Source organism: Eleutherodactylus coqui, chromosome 7 (assembly GCF_035609145.1).
Source record: "Eleutherodactylus coqui strain aEleCoq1 chromosome 7, aEleCoq1.hap1, whole genome shotgun sequence".
In the NCBI taxonomy this organism is placed as follows: Eukaryota; Metazoa; Chordata; class Amphibia; order Anura; family Eleutherodactylidae; genus Eleutherodactylus; species Eleutherodactylus coqui.
In genome coordinates, this window is record NC_089843.1 from 44659163 (window position 1) to 44680045 (window position 20883).

General features: G+C 44.3%; 1 gene segment (V, D, J or C); it reads left to right on the forward strand.

The window, feature by feature from the left end:
- Positions 1–17131: 17131 nt before the first annotated feature.
- Positions 17132–17617, forward strand: LOC136573303 (immunoglobulin kappa variable 4-1-like). The segment is given in 2 exon segments: positions 17132–17180; positions 17310–17617. Coding segments are annotated over 2 exon segments (357 nt in total).
- The last annotated feature ends 3266 nt before the right edge of the window (positions 17618–20883 follow it).

Below are 20883 nucleotides of genomic sequence, written 5' to 3' on the forward strand. Positions count from 1 at the left end.
AATCCGTCGTGGCCAGAATGCGTGCAACGCGAGGGTCACGAGAAAGGCATCCTAACATGAAGTCAGCCATGTGTGCCAGGGTACCTGTACGCAACACATGGCTGTCGTCACTAGGAAGATCACTTTCAGGATCCTCCTCCTCCTCCTCCTCCTCAGGTCATACACGCTGAAAGGATGACAGGCAATCAGCCGGTGTACCGTCAGCAGCGGCCCAAGCTGTCTCTTCCCCCTCCTCCTCATCCTCCTCATGCTCCTCCTCCTCCTGTACGCGCTGAGAAATAGACAGGAGGGTGCCCTGACTATCCAGCGGCATACTGTCTTCCCCCGCCCCCCTTTCCGAGCGCAAAGCAGCTGCCTTTATGGTTTGCAGGGAATTTCTCAAGATGCATAGCAGAGGAATGGTGACGCTAATGATTGTAGCATCGCCGCTCACCACCTGGGTAGACTCCTCAAAATTACCAAGGACATGGCAGATGTCTGCCAACCAGGCCCACTCTTCTGAAAGGAATTGAGGAGGCTGACTCCCACTGCGCCGCCCATGTTGGAGTTGGTATTCGACTATAGCTCTACGCTGTTCATAGAGCCTGGCCAACATGTGGAGCGTAGAGTTCCACCGTGTGGGCACGTCGCACAGCAGTCGGTGCACTGGCAGCTTAAAGTGATGTTGCAGGGCGCGCAGGGTGGCAGCGTCCGTGTGGGACTTGCGAAAATGTGCACAGAGCCGGCGCGCCCTTACGAGCAGGTCTGACAAGCGTGGGTAGCTTTTCAGAAAGCGCTGAACCACCAAATTAAAGACGTGGGCCAGGCATGGCACGTGCGTGAGGCTGCCGAGCTGCAGAGCCGCCACCAGGTTACGGCCGTTGTCACACACGACCATGCCCGGTTGGAGGCTCAGCGGCGCAAGCCAGCGGTCGGTCTGCTGTGTCAGACCCTGCAGCAGTTCGTGGGCCGTGTGCCTCTTATCGCCTAAGCTGAGTAGTTTCAGCACGGCCTGCTGACGCTTGCCCACCGCTGTGCTGCCACACCGCGCGACACCGACTGCTGGCGACATGCTGCTGCTAACACATCTTGATTGCGAGACAGAGGAGGAGGAGGAGGAGGAGGAGGAGGAGGGTGCTTTAGTGGAGGAAGCATACACCTCCGCAGATACCACCACCGAGCTGGGGCCCGCAATTCTGGGGGTGGGTAGGACGTGAGCGGTCCCGGGCTCTGACTCTGTCCCAGCCTCCACTAAATTCACCCAACGTGCCGTCAGGGAGATGTAGTGGCCCTGCCCGCCTGTGCTTGTCCACGTCTCCGTAGTTAAGTGGACCGTGGCAGTAACCGCGTTGGTGAGGGCGCGTACAATGTTGCGGGAGACGTGGTCGTGCAGGGCTGGGACGGCACATCGGGAAAAGTAGTGGCGACTGGGAACTGAGTAGCGCGGGGCCGCCGCCTCCATGATACTTTTGAAGGACTCCGTTTCCACAACCCTATACGGCAGCATCTCAAGGCTGATGAATTTTGCTATGCGGACGGTTAACGTTTGAGCGTGCGGGTGCGTGGCGGCGTACTTGCGCTTGCGCTCCAACAGTTGCGCAAGCGACGGCTGGACGGTGCGCTGAACTACACTGCTGGATGGGGCCGGGGACAGCGGAGGTGAGGGTGTGGGTGCAGGCCAGGAGACGGTAGTGCCTGTGTCCTGAGAGGGCGGTTGCATCTCAGTGGCAGGTTGGGGCACAGGGGGAGAGGCAGGGGTGCAAACCGGAGGTGCTGAACGGCCTTCGTCCCACCTTGCGGGGTGCTTGGCCATCATATGTCTGCGCATGGTGGTGGTGGTGAGGCTGTTGGTGTTGGCTCCCCGGCTGAGCTTTGCGCGACAAAGGTTGCACACCACTGTTCGTCGGTCGTCAGGCGTCTCTGTGAAAAACTGCCAGACCTTAGAGCACCTCGGCCTCTGCAGGGTGGCATGGCGCGAGGGGGCGCTTTGGGAAACAGTTGGTGGATTATTCGGTCTGGCCCTGCCTCTACCCCTGGCCACCGCACTGCCTCTTGCAACCTGCCCTGCTGATGCCCTTGACTCCCCCTCTGAAGACCTGCCCTCCTGAGTAAGCGTTGCACACCAGGTGGGGTCAGTCACCTCATCGTCCTGCTGCTCTTCCTCCGAATCCTCTGTGCGCTGCTCCCTCGGACTTACTGCCCTTACTACTACCTCACTGCAAGACAACTGTGTCTGATCGTCATCGTCCTCCTCACCCACAGAAAGTTGTTGAGACAGTTGGCGGAAGTCCCCAGCCTCTTCCCCCGGACCCCGGGAACTTTCGAATGGTTGGGCATCAGTGACGATAAACTCCTCTGGTGGGAGAGGAACCGCTGCTGCCCAATCTAAGCAGGGGCCCGAGAACAGTTCCTGGGAGTGCTCCCGCTCCTGAGCAGGTGTTATTGTAGTGGAGTGAGGAGGCTGGGAGGAAGGAGGAGCAGCAGACAGAGGATTCGGATTGGCAGCAGTGGACGGCGCAGAACTGCGGGTAGACGATAGGTTGCTCGAAGCACTTTCTGCCATCCAGGACAGGACCTGCTCACACTGCTCATTTTCTAATAACCGTCTCCCGCGTGGACCCATTAATTGGGCGATGAATGTGGGGACGCCAGAAACGTGCCTCTCTCCTAATCGCGCAGCAGTCGGCTGCGACACACCTGGATCAGGAGCTTGGCCTGTGCCCACACCCTGACTTGGCCCTCCGCGTCCTCGGCCGTGTCCACGTCCTCTAGGCCTACCCCTACCCCTCAGCATGCTGTATTACCAGTGATTTGATTTCACAGGCAGGAAATAAATTGGCGCAAGACTGCAGGCCAAATATAATTTTTTACCTTTTTTGAAAACGAAAGGCCCCACTGCCTCTAGTGAATGAATAATCTAAGTTTAATAACTGTGCTGTTTTCCTGCTAATGTGTCACAGAACGTGAGGATAGCAGAGTTATTAACTGTGGCAGAGCAGGTATTTTTTTTCCCAATTAAGGAAAGCAAATGGCGAAGCCAGGAGTAAAACGTAGCTGGGTGCGTATGATTTTTAAAGGTGTCACACGCAGCCGACACGTGTCCACCGCCCTTAGGACGGACAGAGGCCGGACAAATAGAATTATTTTCCGTTTTTTGGCACCAAAAGGCAGCACTGCGTATATTCTATGAACATGAGAAGTTTAATAACTGTGCTGTGTCCCTGCTAATGTGTCACAGAACGTGAGGGTAGCAGAGTTATTAACTGTGGCAGAGCAGGTATTTTTTTTCCCAATTAAGGAAAGCAAATGGCGAAGCCAGGAGTAAAACGTAGCTGGGTGCGTATGATTTTTAAAGGTGTCACACGCAGCCGACACGTGTCCACCGCCCTTAGGACGGACAGAGGACGGACAAATAGAATTATTTTCCGTTTTTTGGCACCAAAAGGCAGCACTGCGTATATTCTATGAACATGAGAAGTTTAATAACTGTGCTGTGTCCCTGCTAATGTGTCACAGAACGTGAGGGTAGCAGAGTTATTAACTGTGGCAGAGCAGGTATTTTTTTTCCCAATTAAGGAAAGCAAATGGCGAAGCCAGGAGTAAAACGTAGCTGGGTGCGTCTCATTTTTACAGGTTGCACACGCAGCCGACACGTGTCCACCGCCCTTAGGACGGACAGAGGCAGGACAAATAGAATTATTTTCACTTGTTTTACAAGCAAAAGGCAGCACTGCGTATATTCAATGAATAATAACTGTGTTGTGGCCCTGCCTATACAATTCTTTCCCTGCAGTATCAATGGAGGGTGCAATGCTCTGCAGAAGCGATTTTGAGAAGCAAAAAAAAATGCAGCACAGCTAACAGCAGCCTGGACAGTACTGCACACGGATAAATATGGCCCTAGAAAGGACCGTTGAGGTTCTTGAAGGCTACACTCACTCCTAACACTCTCCCTGCCTATGCAGCACTTCTGTCCCTAATGCCAGGTGCAACGCTCTGCAGAGGCGATTTTGAGAAAAAAAAAATTGCCACTGCTAACAGCAGCCAACACACAGCTATCAGTGGCCCTAATAAGGACCTTTGGGGGGTCTTGAAGCCTACACTAACTACCAATTCTTTCCCTACAGCAGCTCCGGTACAAACAGCACTGTCCCTCATCTAAATCACACCGCATCTGAGGCGAACCGCGGGAGGGGCCGACTTTTATGTTCGGGTGACACCTGATCTTCCCAGCCACTCACAGCAGGGGGGTGGTATAGGGCTTGAACGTCGCAGGGGGAAGTTGTAATGCCTTCCCTGTCTTTCAATTGGCCAGAAAAGCGCGCTAACGTCTCGGGGAAGGAAGTGAAAATAACCAGAACACCGCATGGTGTTCGTTACGAATAACGAACATCCCGAACACCCTAATATTCGCACGAATATCAAGCTCGGAAGAACACGTTCGCTCATCTCTAGTTTGGCTTGTTATTTGTAGTGAAGCAGGGGCGTAACTATAGGGGATGTGGTTGCACCCGGGCCCAGGAGCATTAGGGGGCCCATAAGGCCTCTTTTCTCCATATAGGGAGACAAGTACTATGAATAAAGCTTTATAGTTGGGGGCCCTGTTACAGGTTTTGCATTGGGGCCCAGGAGCTTCAAGTTATGCCTCTGTAGTGAAGCTTAATGCTAATGCTGCAGCAACCAAAGACATTTTCCACAATTGTTGGCTCTAATTTTGTGCTGACAGTGTGAGAAAGGCCTTTTCCTGTTCCAGCGTGACTGCACCCCTCCTGTACACAAGAAAAGTCTGTAAACCCCTGAGATGATGAGTTTGAAAAGAAGAAACTGAAGTGGCTGCACAGAGCCTGGACTTTCATGGCATACAATACCTGTGGGGGGAAGTGAAAAGCAGATCTAGCGCCGAACCTTTTCCTCCAAGAGCCTGACCTCACAAATGCTTCTTTACATGGAAAAGGACACACATTTCTATAGAGATACTCCAAAATCATGTGGAAACCCTTCACAAACTGGAAGATGTCATAGCTGCAAAATGGGACCAACTCCATATTAACAGGCATGGTATTTTAATGCGCTTTCCAATAACATGCATCCACCTTAATTTTTCCTCTAATTTATTTAAAGGGGTCCATTGCTCGGGACCCCAACCGATCAGTCGAGCGGGCGCATGTTGTCAGCGCCGTAATAACACGGATGTCATCGACCTGGCCAATGCTTGTAACTGCAGGCACGGCTCCCATTGATTTCAATAAGAGCCGTGCCTGCAGTTACAAGGGCTGGCCACTACACAGAGGTCGGCATGGAGACTTCCGCTCAGACCTCTGTGTTATTACGTTGCTGACAACATGCGCCCAAGTGACGGACCCCGGCCGATCCTGATGATAGGTCATCAATAGTATTTAACTAGAAAACCCCTTTAAGGATTCCAATTGACAGGCTGTGATTCATAACACAACCACTAGGTGGTATAATAGACACATATAAAATAGATACCTAATTTACCAGTGTACAGTAGATTTACAATTCGGATACTTTGAATATTATCAGTATGCTAAATGTAAGAAATATTTAACATAGCAAATTATTTCTAATTGAGACCCCCATCATGTGAGCACATTTTAGGTCATTTTTTGTTTGCAACACATGCATCGGGGGATTTATGAAACTGTCTAAAATAAAAACAGTTTTAGTTGCTGCTAGCAACCAATCACAGTACATTTTTCATTTTGCATTTGCTCTGGTAAAATGAAAGCTGAGCTTGGATTGGTTGCTAGCAGCAATTGTGACTGTGACCTACATTTCTGCAAAGCTTTCTAACGAATCATGTGACATTCCACAACCTATGTCTGGCAATGGGGGAGACTACTTGTAACACCTCCAAATCTTTGAAGAGGTTTCCATCATAAAAAGTAAAGGGATGTTGCAATCATTTTCTGGTTGATGGGGGTCTGAAGGATAGGACCACTGCCGAGCATAGGAATGAAAGGGTTAAAATAGTGAGTTAGAGGGGTTATATGAATCCCAAGTCGGGCTTTTGTCACACACTTTGTATAGCTCCACCAAACTTGCTATGTATTAATATTAGCCAAAAAATTCAGTTTTTCTGATTGGGACCCTCATGATGTGATGCCTTTCTGGAATCCAAGCCACGTGGCACTGAGGTTACGTACACAGACCACCTTTGTGGCTCAGTGTACATGCACTCTAGCAGTTATGTCAGTTTGTGAGGCCTGTTCTTTCATTCATATGTACTGCCTATGCACCAATGTAAAGTACACTGAAGAACATCAGTGTATGTGCAGTATGCAAACCAAAGGACAGACCCCCAAGTCTGACGCTGCTGCTGAGGTGCACCTACACTGAGCTGAAAAGGCTCATTGGGGACTGTGCAGGTAAAGTCAGATGAAGAGGATGAATTCCACAACGACATCATATAAAAAGGATGAGCAGAAAAAAACGGAACATTTTTCTCACATAAATGTAAGTTGTTTTTTTTTAAAGATTGCGATAACGTCTAATCTATGTCTTAGATAGGTCCCATTAACACTGTGGTCCTCATGTTTTCTCCCTACACTTTGGTGCTCCCAGCCATTCACTATGCAGGGAATGTCATCATGGATCCCTACACAGCGGGTGCCTGCATTGTACAGGGAAGAAGTTTGCTATCAGCATTGTTTTCAATCTCTGCATCAATGTTTCTTCTCTGTAGAGGTTCCATCTTTATCCTGCAGGTATTTACAGAAAAAGTTCTCTCTTCCTCTCTCCAGATCCATCTGCTCATCTCTCTTACCTGTTTAGCTCTGTTAGTTATTTGCATATGACTTTGCTGCATACATTTCTTCTGTGAGGTCCCAAGAGACGTCAGATGATACAATGTTCCTTGAGACCAAATGATGAATGAGACAGTCCAGAAGCATAAAGATGTCTTCCCTGAGGTGTCTGCTTGGTCTCCTGTATATGTACATACAAGGTGCAGTAATATTTCTTCCATATAAGAATCAGCTTTCCATCATTATATTATATGACCAGCCCTGACCATTACATGTGGGGAGAAAGACAATGCTAATATTCTGCTTCTCTTCTATGAAGAGATTACAATCACTCAGACTCCGGGATATATATCAGTGTCCCGGGGAGAAGATGTCCTGATTTCCTGTAAAGTCAGTGGAAGGATTTATATTTCATGCTGGATGGTTAACCTCTTAGCCTGGTATTAACAAAAACCAGGACAATCTCCTAAGGGTCTCATCTATGATGCTGCTAAAAGATAAAGTAGAATTCCAAGCAGATTCATCGGATCGGGGTCTGAATATGATTTCACTCTTAGAATCAAATCAGCAACACAAGATGATGCAGGATATCGTTACTATCAGCAGGGTGTACAGTTCCCTCTCACACAGTGCTACAGAGCCTGGCAAAAGCCTCTATCCTTATTTATTGCCTCTTATATACGGTGTATATTTGGGTTGCTCGGAGGCCATATTTGGAGTGATGACAATTTAGATATTTGTTCTACATGAAGAGTTTGAATCTGAGTCCCAACAATTTGCGGACCTCAGCCCTATGGCAACAGTGCTAACCACTGAGCTATATCCATTGAAGGACCACCATAATTTCTGCTGCCGTATACTATTTTAAGGGATTTTTTAGAACTAATGTACTACCTGAGGTTTGTCTTCTTGGCAAACAAATTTTTTTTTAGCAGCGTTAACTGAGTTCTAGAGGTTTGATTTGCTTATCTCTATAGATCATAAACAATTGATTACTGGGAGAACAACTCTCAGCACCCCACTGATCAGCTACTTAAAGGGTTTACGGTTCTAAATGATCCTTCTCCAACTACATATGACATCTGGCTATTTCAGACAACCTCAACCTGTGGAGAGTGCCTCATTTTCAAGTTCCTTTAGGTTTTTCTGCTCATGGTTTACTTTCAAGTTTGGTGTGACTCCTTAGTTTTCTAACATTTGGCTTTTTCCTGGCTTGGCTCCTGTGTCAACTCATGACCTTGACTTGTTAATCTGACTATATTCTGTTTGCTTTCTGTCCTGACCTCTGGTCTGAACACCATATTGAACCTGTTTTCTAAAACCAAGCCTTTCGCTTTATTCCTCATGCTGAAATGTGCTGCCTGCCCCAACTCGGACTGTCTGACTACGCTCCTGTTCACACCCTCAGGGACCGTGCTAAGACCTTAAGTAGTATCAACAGATTAATTACAAGCTGTCTGTGTTTCTGTAGAGAAAATTTCCACTAAAAACTGTAATTACAGCAGCCTCAACACTAAGCTAAAGCACTGTGATTAAAGCAGCTTTTTCTTTCAGTTACCAAAATTATTGTTGCAGCTTTTTTTCCTGTGGAATATAGGGCTATTTTTTAAATATCTTTTTTTACATGAGAGGTCTTTTCATTGCATTAGGAACTAAAATTAAAAAAAAATCTCAAGCTGAAATTGATGACCTATTGACTAAAATAGCGAAACTAGAACAAGCAGAGAAACTAAAACAAGCTATAAATAACTGCGAGGAACTAATAAAACTAAGACAAACACTTAAAAATCTCCTAGTAGTCAGGTACAATAAGAAATATCTTTATGTCAGACATATCGCGTATTCACATGGCAACAAGGGGAGTAAGCTCCTCACGTCCCAAATCAAAAAAGCAAAAACCAGAAATAATATTGCAGCAATCAGAGACCATACAGGGAAACTGGCTTCCTCCTCCCAAGAGATAGCAAAAAATTTCCAACATTTTTATGCTACTCTATACAACCTTAAGGAAAACGGTTCGACCGAAAACCAAGATAGTAAAGAGAAGCTTATAGATAGCTTTCTAAACACCACCCAACTACCAAAACTAGATGAGCAGGCAGCCAACTCCCTCCTAGACCCCATATCTCTACAAGAAGTGGAAGACATAATTACACAAAGTCCTGCGGAGAAAAGTCCAGGCCCGGACGGCCTCCCAAGTTTATACTACAAATCCTTTAAGGGTATACTAGCACCAAAATTAAGGATCCTGTTTGATGCGCTTATGAACGGAGACCCATTAACAAAACAAGCGCAGGAAGCGCACATCACGCTTATATATAAAGAGAAAAAGGACCCGGAACTTTGCAGCAGTTACAGGCCAATATCTTTGATCAACGTTGATATCAAGTTTTGGGCAAAACTGCTAGCAAAAAGACTAGAGAACTTAATCCCCGCTATAATAAATAGTGAACAAATGGGGTTTGTAAAGGGAAGAGAAGGTAAAAATAACTGCTATAGATTATTACACGCCACTAAATACGCCCAATCCAAAAAGATTCCTCTGGTTCTGGTAAGCACTGATGCAGAGAAAGCTTTTGACAGGGTGGACTGGACCTATATCAAGAAGGTACTACACCACTTCAATTTCCCCCCAACATTTATTACAGCGATATTTTCACTTTATCAAGAACCCTACGCTAGATTAAAAATAAATAACTCACTATCTCAACCCTTCGACATAAGAAATGGAACCCGCCAGGGGTGCCCCCTGTCTCCGACCCTCTTTATTTTATCTATGGAACCACTCCTACAGGGAGTAAGGTTGAACCCCAACATAAAAGGACTTATAGTTGGAGACAAAGCCCTACATACTGCGGCATTCGCAGATGATGTAATGTTCATTATCTCAGAACCGGAAACAAGCATACCGAATTTATTTTTTAAATATCTTTTTCAATATTTTTTTTTTCTTTTTTTGTTTTATTGGGGGTAAAAAGCTAAAAAACAATATTGTTTTAACATGTATAGTTTTTTTTTATTTGTATATTTACGCTAAAATAAAGTATTGGAATGGGTTCATCATTTTATTTTGGACATTTTCATATGTAATATTTATTGTTTTGGACTACAGGGTGCATACTGCAATGTTTTTGGATTATTTTTTTCTTATATTTTATTCAGTAGTTTTGTTTTACTTTATGTAATTATTTTTTTTACTATCTATGTTCTCTATGACGTCATATAAGACCTCTGGGGGATATTCACATGTTCTTTTTTTTATTTGACATTTTTCCACTGTAGATGATGCATCCATGGAGCCACAACTACAGTGAAAACATATCACTGTAGGGACAATAGTTACTGGCAGAGCTGATCAGGGTATGCTAGACCCTGTAGCTCTGCTGCGCCAGGGAACCCCAGAGGTCATGCGACCACCAGCTCGCGTAGTGGAAGAAACACTTCCACTTTAACTCTTCAGTACATAGCACTCTTGGAGTGCTATGTACTAGTGAAAGGAAAAGGCAGAAGGGGTTAAAAAACACTTCTCCCTCCTTCTCCGGATTATCAGCCTGTGTCTAACAGCTGACAACCCAAACTGCTTCTGATTGATTGCAGAAGCAGAGGCTTTAATCAATCCCCTGATGCATTTTTTCTATCGGCTGGGATTAAAGCCCAGGACCAAGCGCTGTAAATTTACTGTGCTTGGTCCTTAGTGGGTTAATATTTACTTATTTTACAATAGGTGTATTTGACTTCTAGGTTGAAAAATGTAGGTGCCATATAACATTTTTAGTTTCAAAAAGGATTTTTTGCTGATACTGTATGTTGTGTAATCTCGGTAAGCTGCTGTGATGCTGATCTTACTAGTATTACAATAAGTACCAACAATATAACAGCACAGAGAGATATTGCAGTGACAGAATTCTAGCAGCATGATTAGATATAATACTGTACGGTTGTATTACTAGTAGTAATATGGTAGCACAGTGAGATAACACTGCAGAATACTAATATTGCTATTGTTTTTATTTTTATACCAACGATAAAACACAATATCAGCTATTTGTGGGGAAACTCAGCGGTGCTTTTCTATGGGGCGTTCCTCCTACTGATTGACGAGTTGCTTGGTATGTAGATACGCAGTAGCCAGCCGTCAAATTATTAGTGTTTTTTGAACCTTAAAATGGATGGTGTAAAAAAAATAAAACAAAAATTACAAAATTGCTGCTTTCCGAAAAATAAAAAAGAGCTACTAAGCTTATGTTGTAGGTATCACCGAAAAATATGTCAGTCCATAAAAACAATCACCATAAACTGCTCTTTTTGAGCAAAAAAAAAGTTAAAATGTTTCAATCCTGAAGGAGTTATTCTGAAGAATAATCAGGTCTCTGTTCTTATATCTGCTGTCACTTTCTGAAAACTACTGATGAAATGTCTGAGAGCGGAAACCCCAATCTCTGTATTTGTCTCTTATTTCCATACAGTCTCTGGGGGTCTCCTGGAACCTCCCCCGTCACTCTCTATATAGATCTCATTGTACAGTCTCATCTTATAGTTTGTATCTGACAGTCCAGAAACACCAAGATGGTTTCTCGCAGTTATCTGCTGGCTGTGATCTTTATTTCTATTCAGGGTGAGAGATTAGGATCATTCCATGATTGTGTGTAGAGAAATCTATACGGCGGGATCAATCATCAGATCAGGATTTGTAGGAATAGATCCGCCATTTATCACTAATGACTATGTCTCTTCTAATCCTCAGGATCCTGTGGAGAGATTACAGTGACTGTGTCTCCAGATTATATCTCTGTGTCCCCCGGAGATACAGTCACCTTCTCATGTACATGCAGTACTGGTGTAAGCAACTGGTTAGCCTGGTACCAAAAGAAACCAGGACAACCACCAAAGCTCCTTATCTATGCTGCAACCACCCGACAACCAGGAGTCCCGGAGCGGTTCTCTGGATCCGGATCTGGAACTAATTTCAAGTTAACAATCACAGGAATGACAAAAGACGATGTAGGATATTATTACTGTCAGCAGGGTTATAGCAACCCTCTCACACAGTGATACAGAGCCGTACAAAAACCTCCTTCCTCATTCACTGTTACATTTCTACGGCGGAGAGAAGATACAAGTAACAGAGCGATTAGTGGTTATTTACTCCACTGATCTTCTTCCTATGTGACTATATTATGTAAATTGTTCACATGCATCAGATAGAAACACTTATCCTGGAAGCAGAAGCAATGACAGTGGAATCTCAGATTTGCTTTACCTAAGGTCACCAGTTTTTCCCAGGGTCAAAGCGTGATACAGGAATGTAGTCAGGGGAGGGGCTAATCATAATGTATGATTTTACCTCAATTGTTATAGAAAGTAGAGAGCCATTTCAAAAAAGACAGGGAGCACATTCCACAGCATTTCTGCATCCAAAAAAACAGTCAAAATCTGTACCATTAGTGTGGATTTTGACGGGAAATCAGACACATATCCGCAGTTGATTTCATACTTTGTGGCGCTCTAGTCACCTCCTCCCAATCTCCCCACTGTCAGCACTCCCTGGCTAACAGCTTGCAGTGGCCTGTCGTGGCCTCACCTGACTAGCATCACCTGATCAGTATGGCCTGACCAGGCTGCACCAATGATGCAGATTGTAACAGTTGTTTGGATGCAGAAATGCTGCGGAATTAGCAGCGGAAATCTCTGCTGCAGACAGTCTGCAGAGTTTCCACCACATGTAAACATAACCTAAGTTAGAGTGGCCTCAGTAGTAATAGTGGCCCTCACAGTGGCTTCAGTAGTAATAGTGATCGCCACAGTGGGCCCAGTAGTAATAGTGACCCCCACAGTGGCGCTCACTAGTAATCATGACCCCCTGCAGTGCTCCCAGTAGTAATACTGACCCCAACAGTGTCCTCAGTAGTAATGCCAAACCCCACAGTGCCATCAGTAGTAATAGTAACCCCCACAGTAGTCTCAGTAGTAATGCTGACCCCCAACAGTGGCCTCAGTAGTAACAGTGACCCCTACAGTGGCACCAGTAGTAATAATGACCCCCACAGTGGCCCTCAGTAGTAATAGTAATCCCTAGAGTGGCCCTCAGTAGTAATAGTGACCCACACAGTGGTGACAGTAGTAATAGTGTCCCCCTCAGTGGTTTCAGTAGTAATAATGGCCCCCAAAGTTCCCCTACTAGTAATAGTAACTCCTCACAGTGGTCTCAATAGTAATGTTAACCCCTCACAGTGGCCACAGTAGTAATTGCGCGCCCCGCAGTAACCACAGTACTAATGGACCCCCCCTGTATATTTACCTTCCTCATGGTCTTCAGAGTGACACTGCTCTTCTTAGCGAGCGGAAGTGTGTGCATCCGCAACAGCGCATTCTCCTCTCTTCTTGTGGAACTAAGGAGAAGAGGTCAGGGGAGGAGGGGAGGAAGATTCCGGATGCACACACTGCCATGGTGCAGAAGAATGATTACCAGCCGGGGAGCCGCAGCACCCCGGCATGTAATCAGTGTATTGGTGACCAGATGTCTCGAAACTAGGACAAATGACTGTCCCACTGGGGTCCCAGGGCAGAACTGTCCTGCCTAAAGTGGGATGTCTGGTCACCTTAGCTTTACAATAAAACATAATTGTATGACCCTTATGGGGCGAGTACATAGTGCCAGATGCAGGGAGCTGATGGATGGATGACACTGGAGTAAAGTAAGGTAGACAGCTGTGACTGGTGCTGAGCGGTGATACTCAGATTGGTGAGATGTATCAGACAAGTGTAGAGAATATGGAGCATAAATTAAAGTAAACATATTATATATAGTGTGCAGAAAACACAGAATTTCACTAACAAATGATACTGAAACTGCTGCTTCTTCACCCTTCACACCAACAGTAAATAGTTACATTATATCTAGATGAAAACAGTGACATAGAAAATACAGCAAAACTTATCCCACAAGAACAAGCCCTCATACAGCTTGTGCATCTTTTTATTTATTTTTTTTAATTTACTGATTGTAGAATTTTTTATTCTGCTGTCTATACATGACTAGGGGGCGGCCATCTTGCCTGATCTACATTTAACAGCATTTATAACATTTAGAGAGATGCTTTACAGCAGCCTCATAGGCCATTCATTAATGTATAGGATGAGACCCATTGACTTGTATAGGAGACTGTTCTAGATATGCTCTGTGACCTGTACAGGGGGGATTTTGAAGGGTGGGGAATAGTAGATAGTCACAGCTTATTACCAACTGTGAATGGGGGATCCTTTATAATCTACATATGGGTGTTAGCTGTCAGTGAAATCCTGCATGTGATGTTAGTGAGGTGATGCCGAGTCACCAATAATGGCTATCCTGCCAGCCCACAACACTATTGTGATGCCATAAAGCGCTATGGTGAGCGCTAATTTTATTATTATTCTTTGTGGCTGGCAATTAATCGTGATTTGTTTTGTTCGGACGCCGGTGCCCTTGGGCACAGTTTGTAGTTGTGAGTGGTGAGGTGTGGAATAATACACAGAGCCAGATATTTAGCTTCATTTGTTGTTAAACGGTATTATTAAATAAGGCAGTGAGATGAGGTCGTTTTCTTCATCACATTCAGTGCATTATAAATGATACTTGTCTAACTCCATATACTGGGAGCTTACTCTGGATTTCTTCTCTCTATCCTTCTTTGTCTTTATATCTCTTTATTTCTTTATCTCCCTCTCTTCATATTTACATCTCTTTTATTTTATTTTCTCTCTATTCACTGTCAAAGCCGTCTCTCCTCAGTTACTCATGGTTTTCCCAGATTCCTCTCCTGTTTCTCTCTTTCTCTCTCTGTCACAGCTGATCTCTGTCTCTTTTCACTTCTCTCTCCTGCCTGGCACTTTCTTTTCTCCTGCCGGGCACTTCCTTTTCTGACGCTCTCTCTCTGCCTGGTGTGTCTCACTCATTCTCCAGCTCACTCTGCCTCCTGTGACCGTTTTCCAGCTATTTATAATCTCTGTCACCTGACCAGTTTGTCTGCAGCCAATCACGGCCTATCTGGTTGCTAGGCTACCTGCCTCATCTGAGTCTCTATGCATATTTTCTAACTTTTCCAGCTGGCTAATAAACATCCTAACTAGTTGTAGGTTGCCTGCATCCCTTGTGTAAACTGACTCAGATTAAACCCCTAGGGCTAGTTATTATATTACCGGTACCCATAACTAAACAGTGCTACGTGGTGCCTATTTCCAGGCCACTACAATGACTGCTGCAAAGTTTTCTGTACAGACCAGGAAGTAGCTGCCTATAATTAGGCTCTGTGGTCAGTGTGCAAAATGCAGGATTTTTTTTTTTTAAAATACAGATTGCGACCAAAAAAAAGGCACCAACAATTATTTAAAAACATGTTTAACACAAAAATGTGATTGGTATAACAGGTCATTTTCTGATGATACATTCTCTTCTATGGTTATTTTAGTACTAAACATAAAATCCATTTCGGACAAGCAGTTCAGTTTGAAAGTTTGTTTCTGATCCAAAAGAAAAAATGGGTGCTGTTACTGTATGGTTTTTGGTAGCTTCACTCATTTACCATATAGACATTTCAATATGGAGGCACTTCGGTATATCACTAATATCTTTCTCTATGAATCTGACAGCAAAGGACTTTGGCATGTCCAACAAGATGCCACATTGTGAAGACGTTCTCCCCAACAGTCAGTGCTTCCATGGAGAATATTTCTGTAATCTGGTACTATATGGACACCTTGTGAAGCAGCACAGAGGAATAGAATGTAGCCATTGTCTTCCTCTGTATAGTCTCACCACGGCTCTGCTCTGCATGAAGGCTAGGGGATACTTTACCTGTGAGTCCATTCATGGTTTTCCTGATTATATGTCCCATGTTCAGCCACATCTTCTACTATTTTATACCTGGTAGATTAGATGTTAGTTTATCTGCTCCTTATGAATGTTGTTTAGGATATCTCGTCTCTAGGTTACAGATATTATAATATACAGTTTAATAACTTTATAAAAAATAAGGTCACATAATAACTAAGATTAGCTGGAAATTATCTGACGTCCCAGACAGGAAACCCATGCCCTATGTTACAGGGTCAATCATCCTATTACCAAACCAGTGGAGCTGTCCAGTGCTGAATCTCTATGCCTGGGGTTACCTTTTGCATTGGTTATACCGCCAACTGCACAAAGGGCTCTATAAGAGATATTACAGTGGCAGAATTCGGGCAGTACAATTAGATATAATAATGTCAATGTGCGGCTATATTACTGGTGGTAATATGGTATCACAGTGAGATAACACTGCAGAATACTAACATCGCTATTGTTTTTATTACCAAAGATAAAATATATCAGCTATTTGTGGGGGAACTCAGGTGGTGCTTTCTATGGGGCATTCCTCATAGTGATTGACATGTTGCTACATATATATGCAAACAAGGAACATGGAGCACTATATCAGCAGTACCACCAATTGGATAGCAGCATTCCTGCAAATCAATGCCCAACCCTTTATACAGGTCTTTAGAACAATGATTGGGGATTGAAAAGCAAGCCAGAATTTATACTCAGACAGCTGCTTTGGGGGTTTTGCCACTTAAATTCCCAATTATTGTTCTAAAGACCCGTATAAAGGGCTGGACATTGAATTGCAGTAATGCTTCCATCCAATAGGTGGTGCTGCACAAGTATTGTTCCAACTTCCTTTTTTGCATATATTTCGCAGAGGAGCATGCATGGCCTTATAAGTCTCCTCACTCACCTACTATGTATGTAGGTGCACAACAGCCAGATGTCAAGTTTTACATATCTGATATTGGTGTACATGTAAGTATTTGTTCAGATGTAGCAAACTTAAAAAGAAACATTCTTTGGCATAATGAATATCTCCATGCAATTCTCTGAACAGAGTCGGCTCTAATACAAATCAAAGTCACTGATTGTAATATCTGCAGAGTAAAGTTAAAGTGTCATTTGTACCTTAAATAGATGGTGTAAAAAACCATTAAATTGCTGCTTTCCCAAAAATGATTAAAAGCTACTAAGTTGTACATGTACACCGAAAAATATAGGTCATTCCATAAAAACAACCATCATTCACTCACCTTTTCGTAAGCAACAAAAAAAAATAAATGAAAAGAAAAAATGTCAAAATATTGCAGTCCTGAAGCGGTTAATCTGAAGACTAATCAGTTCTCTGCTCTTTTATATGCTGTCATTATCTGGAAACTACTGATGAAATGTCTGAGAGTGGAAACCACAATTTGTGTATTTGTCTCTTATTTCCATACAGTCTCTGGGGTCTCCTGGAACCTCCCCCGTCACTCTCTATATAGATCTCATTGTACAGTCTCATCTTATAGTTTGTATCTGACAGTCCAGAAACACCAAGATGGTTTCTCGCAGTTATCTGCTGGCTGTGATCTTCATTTCTATTCAGGGTGAGAGATTAGGATCATTCCATGATTGTGTGTAGAGAAATCTATACGGCGGGATCAATCATCAGATCAGGATTTGTGGGAATAGATCCGCCATTTATCACTAATGACTATGTCTCTTCTAATCCTCAGGATCCTGTGGAGAGATTACAGTGACTGTATCTCCAGATTATATCTCTGTGTCCCCCGGAGATACAGTCACCTTCTCATGTACATCCAGTAGTGATGTAAGCAAATACATAGCCTGGTACCAACAGAAACCAGGACAACCACCAAAGCTTCTTATCTATTATGCAACCACCCGACAACCAGGAGTCCCAGAGCGGTTCTCTGGATCCGGATCTGGAACTAATTACAAGTTAACAATCACAGGAATGACAACAGACGATAAAGCACATTATTACTGTCAGCAGGGTTATAGCACCCCTCTCACACAGTGATACAGAGCCGTACAAAAACCTCCCTCCTCGTTCATCATTACATTTCTATGGCAGAGAGAAGATACAAGTAACAGAGCGATTAGTGGTTATTTACTCCGCTGATCTTGTTCCTATGTGACTATATATGTAAATTATTACATAGGGCCAGATGCGGGGAGCTGATGGATGGATGACACTGGAGTAAAGTAAGGTAGACAGCTGTGACTGGTGCTGAGCGGTGATACTCAGACTGGTGAGATGTATCAGACAGGTGTAGAGAATATGGAGCATAAAATAAAGTTAACATGTTATTTATAATGTGCAGAAAACAGCAGCAAAATGTCACAAAAAAATAATAGTGAAACTGCTGCTTCTTCACCCTTCACACCAACAGTAAATAGTTACATTATATCTAGATGAAATCAGTGACATAGAAAATCCTGCACAACTTATCCCACAAGAACAAGGCCTCATACAGCCATGTGTAAGAAAGTTATGATGGTTGGGATATGTTATGGCTTTCTGATAGTTGGTCGTCTATCTGTCAGCACAGCTACAGATCAAGAGACGGAAAAAGTTACAGTATTGCTTTAGCACTGCAAAACCTCAAGGTTCTCCCTGCACATAGGGGCTCCCAGCCGCCCGGTGTGCAGGTAGAAGCAGCACAGATCTCTACACAGCGGGTGTCCTTAATATTAATGTATGCACTGGCGTACCGTGAGGGGAAGCAGGGGTCGCAATGGCGATCCGGCCCCTGCACTGAAGGGGCCCAGAGGCCCCGCCATATTCAAAATGCACAGTGCGTGCATTACCAACACTGTCGGCTGCATAATCGCTGCGGCCGACAGTGTGTTTGTAGTGGGAGGCAGAAGGAGAGAAGAGGAAGAAGGTGGGAGGCAGCACCACAGGTCAGAACTCGCAGAGGGGAGGGCTGTTACACGTGGAGTCGGCCGCCAATTACAGGCTGCAGACTCCCATGGCGCGGGGCCCTCTCACTGATAGGCTACAGCTGTGAGTGGTCACAGCTGCACTCTATCAGTATCTGCCGGCCAGCGATTACCAGGGGGGGGGGGGGGCGAGTATGGCTCCACTCACCTCCAGAGCGCTGGATACACAGCCTGCACATGAAAGTACAGGAGGACCTGTGGTTGCAGAACACATGACCCGGCTCTGGTCATGTGATCAAAGGACCAGGACTTTCATTTACAGGCTGCCCAGACACTGCTGCAGAGGTTAGTAGAGCGGGGAAAGTACTTAAATATGTATAGCTGGTATAAGTTATACTAGCTGTACATATATATTTATATACAGGAGATACACAGGTTATACCAGCATGGGACATACCACTATATACAGGGGGATATACATTTACTGTATATAGTGATATGTACCATGCTAGGGTAACCTGTGTATGTCCTGCATATAATTATATATGTACAGCTGGTATAACTTATGCATCCTGTATATAGTGAAATAGACCATGCTGGTGTAACCTGGCCCAGTTTATATCAGCATGCTCTATATTACTATATACAGAATGTATAACTTATATCAGCTCTACATGTATAATTATATACAGAAGATAGCCAGTTTTGGGTGGTTTCACACCTGCATTGGGGAAATTCGCTTTCCTGTTCCGTTTGGGAAGCAGGAAAAGGGAATCCCTGCAGACGAAGGATCCATCTCTGGACAGAACTGAACAGCGCCCGAAGGACTCCATTGACTTGACTAGGTACAACGGAGTCGTCGCTGTGACCTCTTACCCCCCCTACCCCTTTTAACCTAGCTTATCTAAAATAAACACCGACAACTTCTTTTGGATTAAATTTGGCCACAGCAGCCAATTTATTATAAACATACAACAATAAATCCTAAATAACACTTTTTTTTTTTTAACCCTGATCCTAAATACTATGGAGAGATCCTTGGAGTTCCCAACCAAACTATCTGTCGCCTCACCAACCAAGGAAAATAGGTGTCACTGTCTCCCGTCTCCTAAAAATCCTGACTCGGGAGACCCTATTTTCCAAACCACGCCTCCCGTCTCCAATCACCTGACTCAGGAGACTCGCCATTTACCTCGAGTCACCAACCTCCCGACCCCGAGGCTTTCTAGCCTTACCCCGGCTAACAACAACCACAACTTTAGCAGGTAACCCCCTGCCAAAAACAGGAGGCGACAGACCCACCTACAATTTAAAACTAACCGGAGGGGGGAGGAGGTAACTCTACTAACCCCTGCCTCCCCCCTTACCCCCTCGTATATTGACTCCAAGGACCCCTCCCTAACCGCTGCTATGACAATATACCTAACCCCCTCCTACCCCTATCTCTAAGGGCGGGTGGGTGGGACTCTTCTCCCCGTCCAGGCTCCAGGTCCGTCTTCTTCCTCTGCTGCTCCTGGAATGACTCCTCCCCCCTTCCTTCCCGCTCTTTCCATCCCATAATCCTTTTGCTCCCCCTCATTACCCCCTCCCTTTTAACCTCCACCTCACCTTATTTTCATTTAAAATATTAACCCTTTCCTCCCCGTTAACCCCGTCATGTTCGCCTTCACCTACAGCCCTGCGGGCCCCGGTTCCGGCCTCCCTATAATGAGGTCCATCTGATTTCCGCCTGGCTTTTGGACAGAAGAAAAAGCATTGCACACAGCACTTTTTTTTCTAGTATTTGATGCCGGATTTGTGACGGAATCTCTGTCCAGAAGTCTCAAAACAGATGTGAACCCGGCCTTACAGCATGGCCGATATCACTGGATACAGAAGATGTATATACATCTCCTGTATATAGTGATATGGAGCATGCTGGTATAACCTGGGTATATACTGTATATAATTATATATGTACAGCTAGTATAAGTTATTCCTCTCCTGTATATAATTATATATGTACAGCTAGTATAAGTTATACCTCTCCTGTATATAATTATATATGTACAGCTGGTATAACCTGGGTATATACTGTATATAATTATATATGTACAGCTAGTATAAGTTATTCCTCTCCTGTATATAATTATATATGTACAGCCGGTATAACCTGGGTATATACTGTATATAATTATATATGCACAGCTGGTATAACCTGGGTATATACTGTATATAATTATATATGTACAGCTAGTATAAGTTATACCTCTCCTGTATATAATTATATATGTACAGCTGGTATAACCTGGGTATATACTGTATATAATTATATATGTACAGCTAGTATAAGTTATTCCTCTCCTGTATATAATTATATATGTACAGCCGGTATAACCTGGGTATATACTGTATATAATT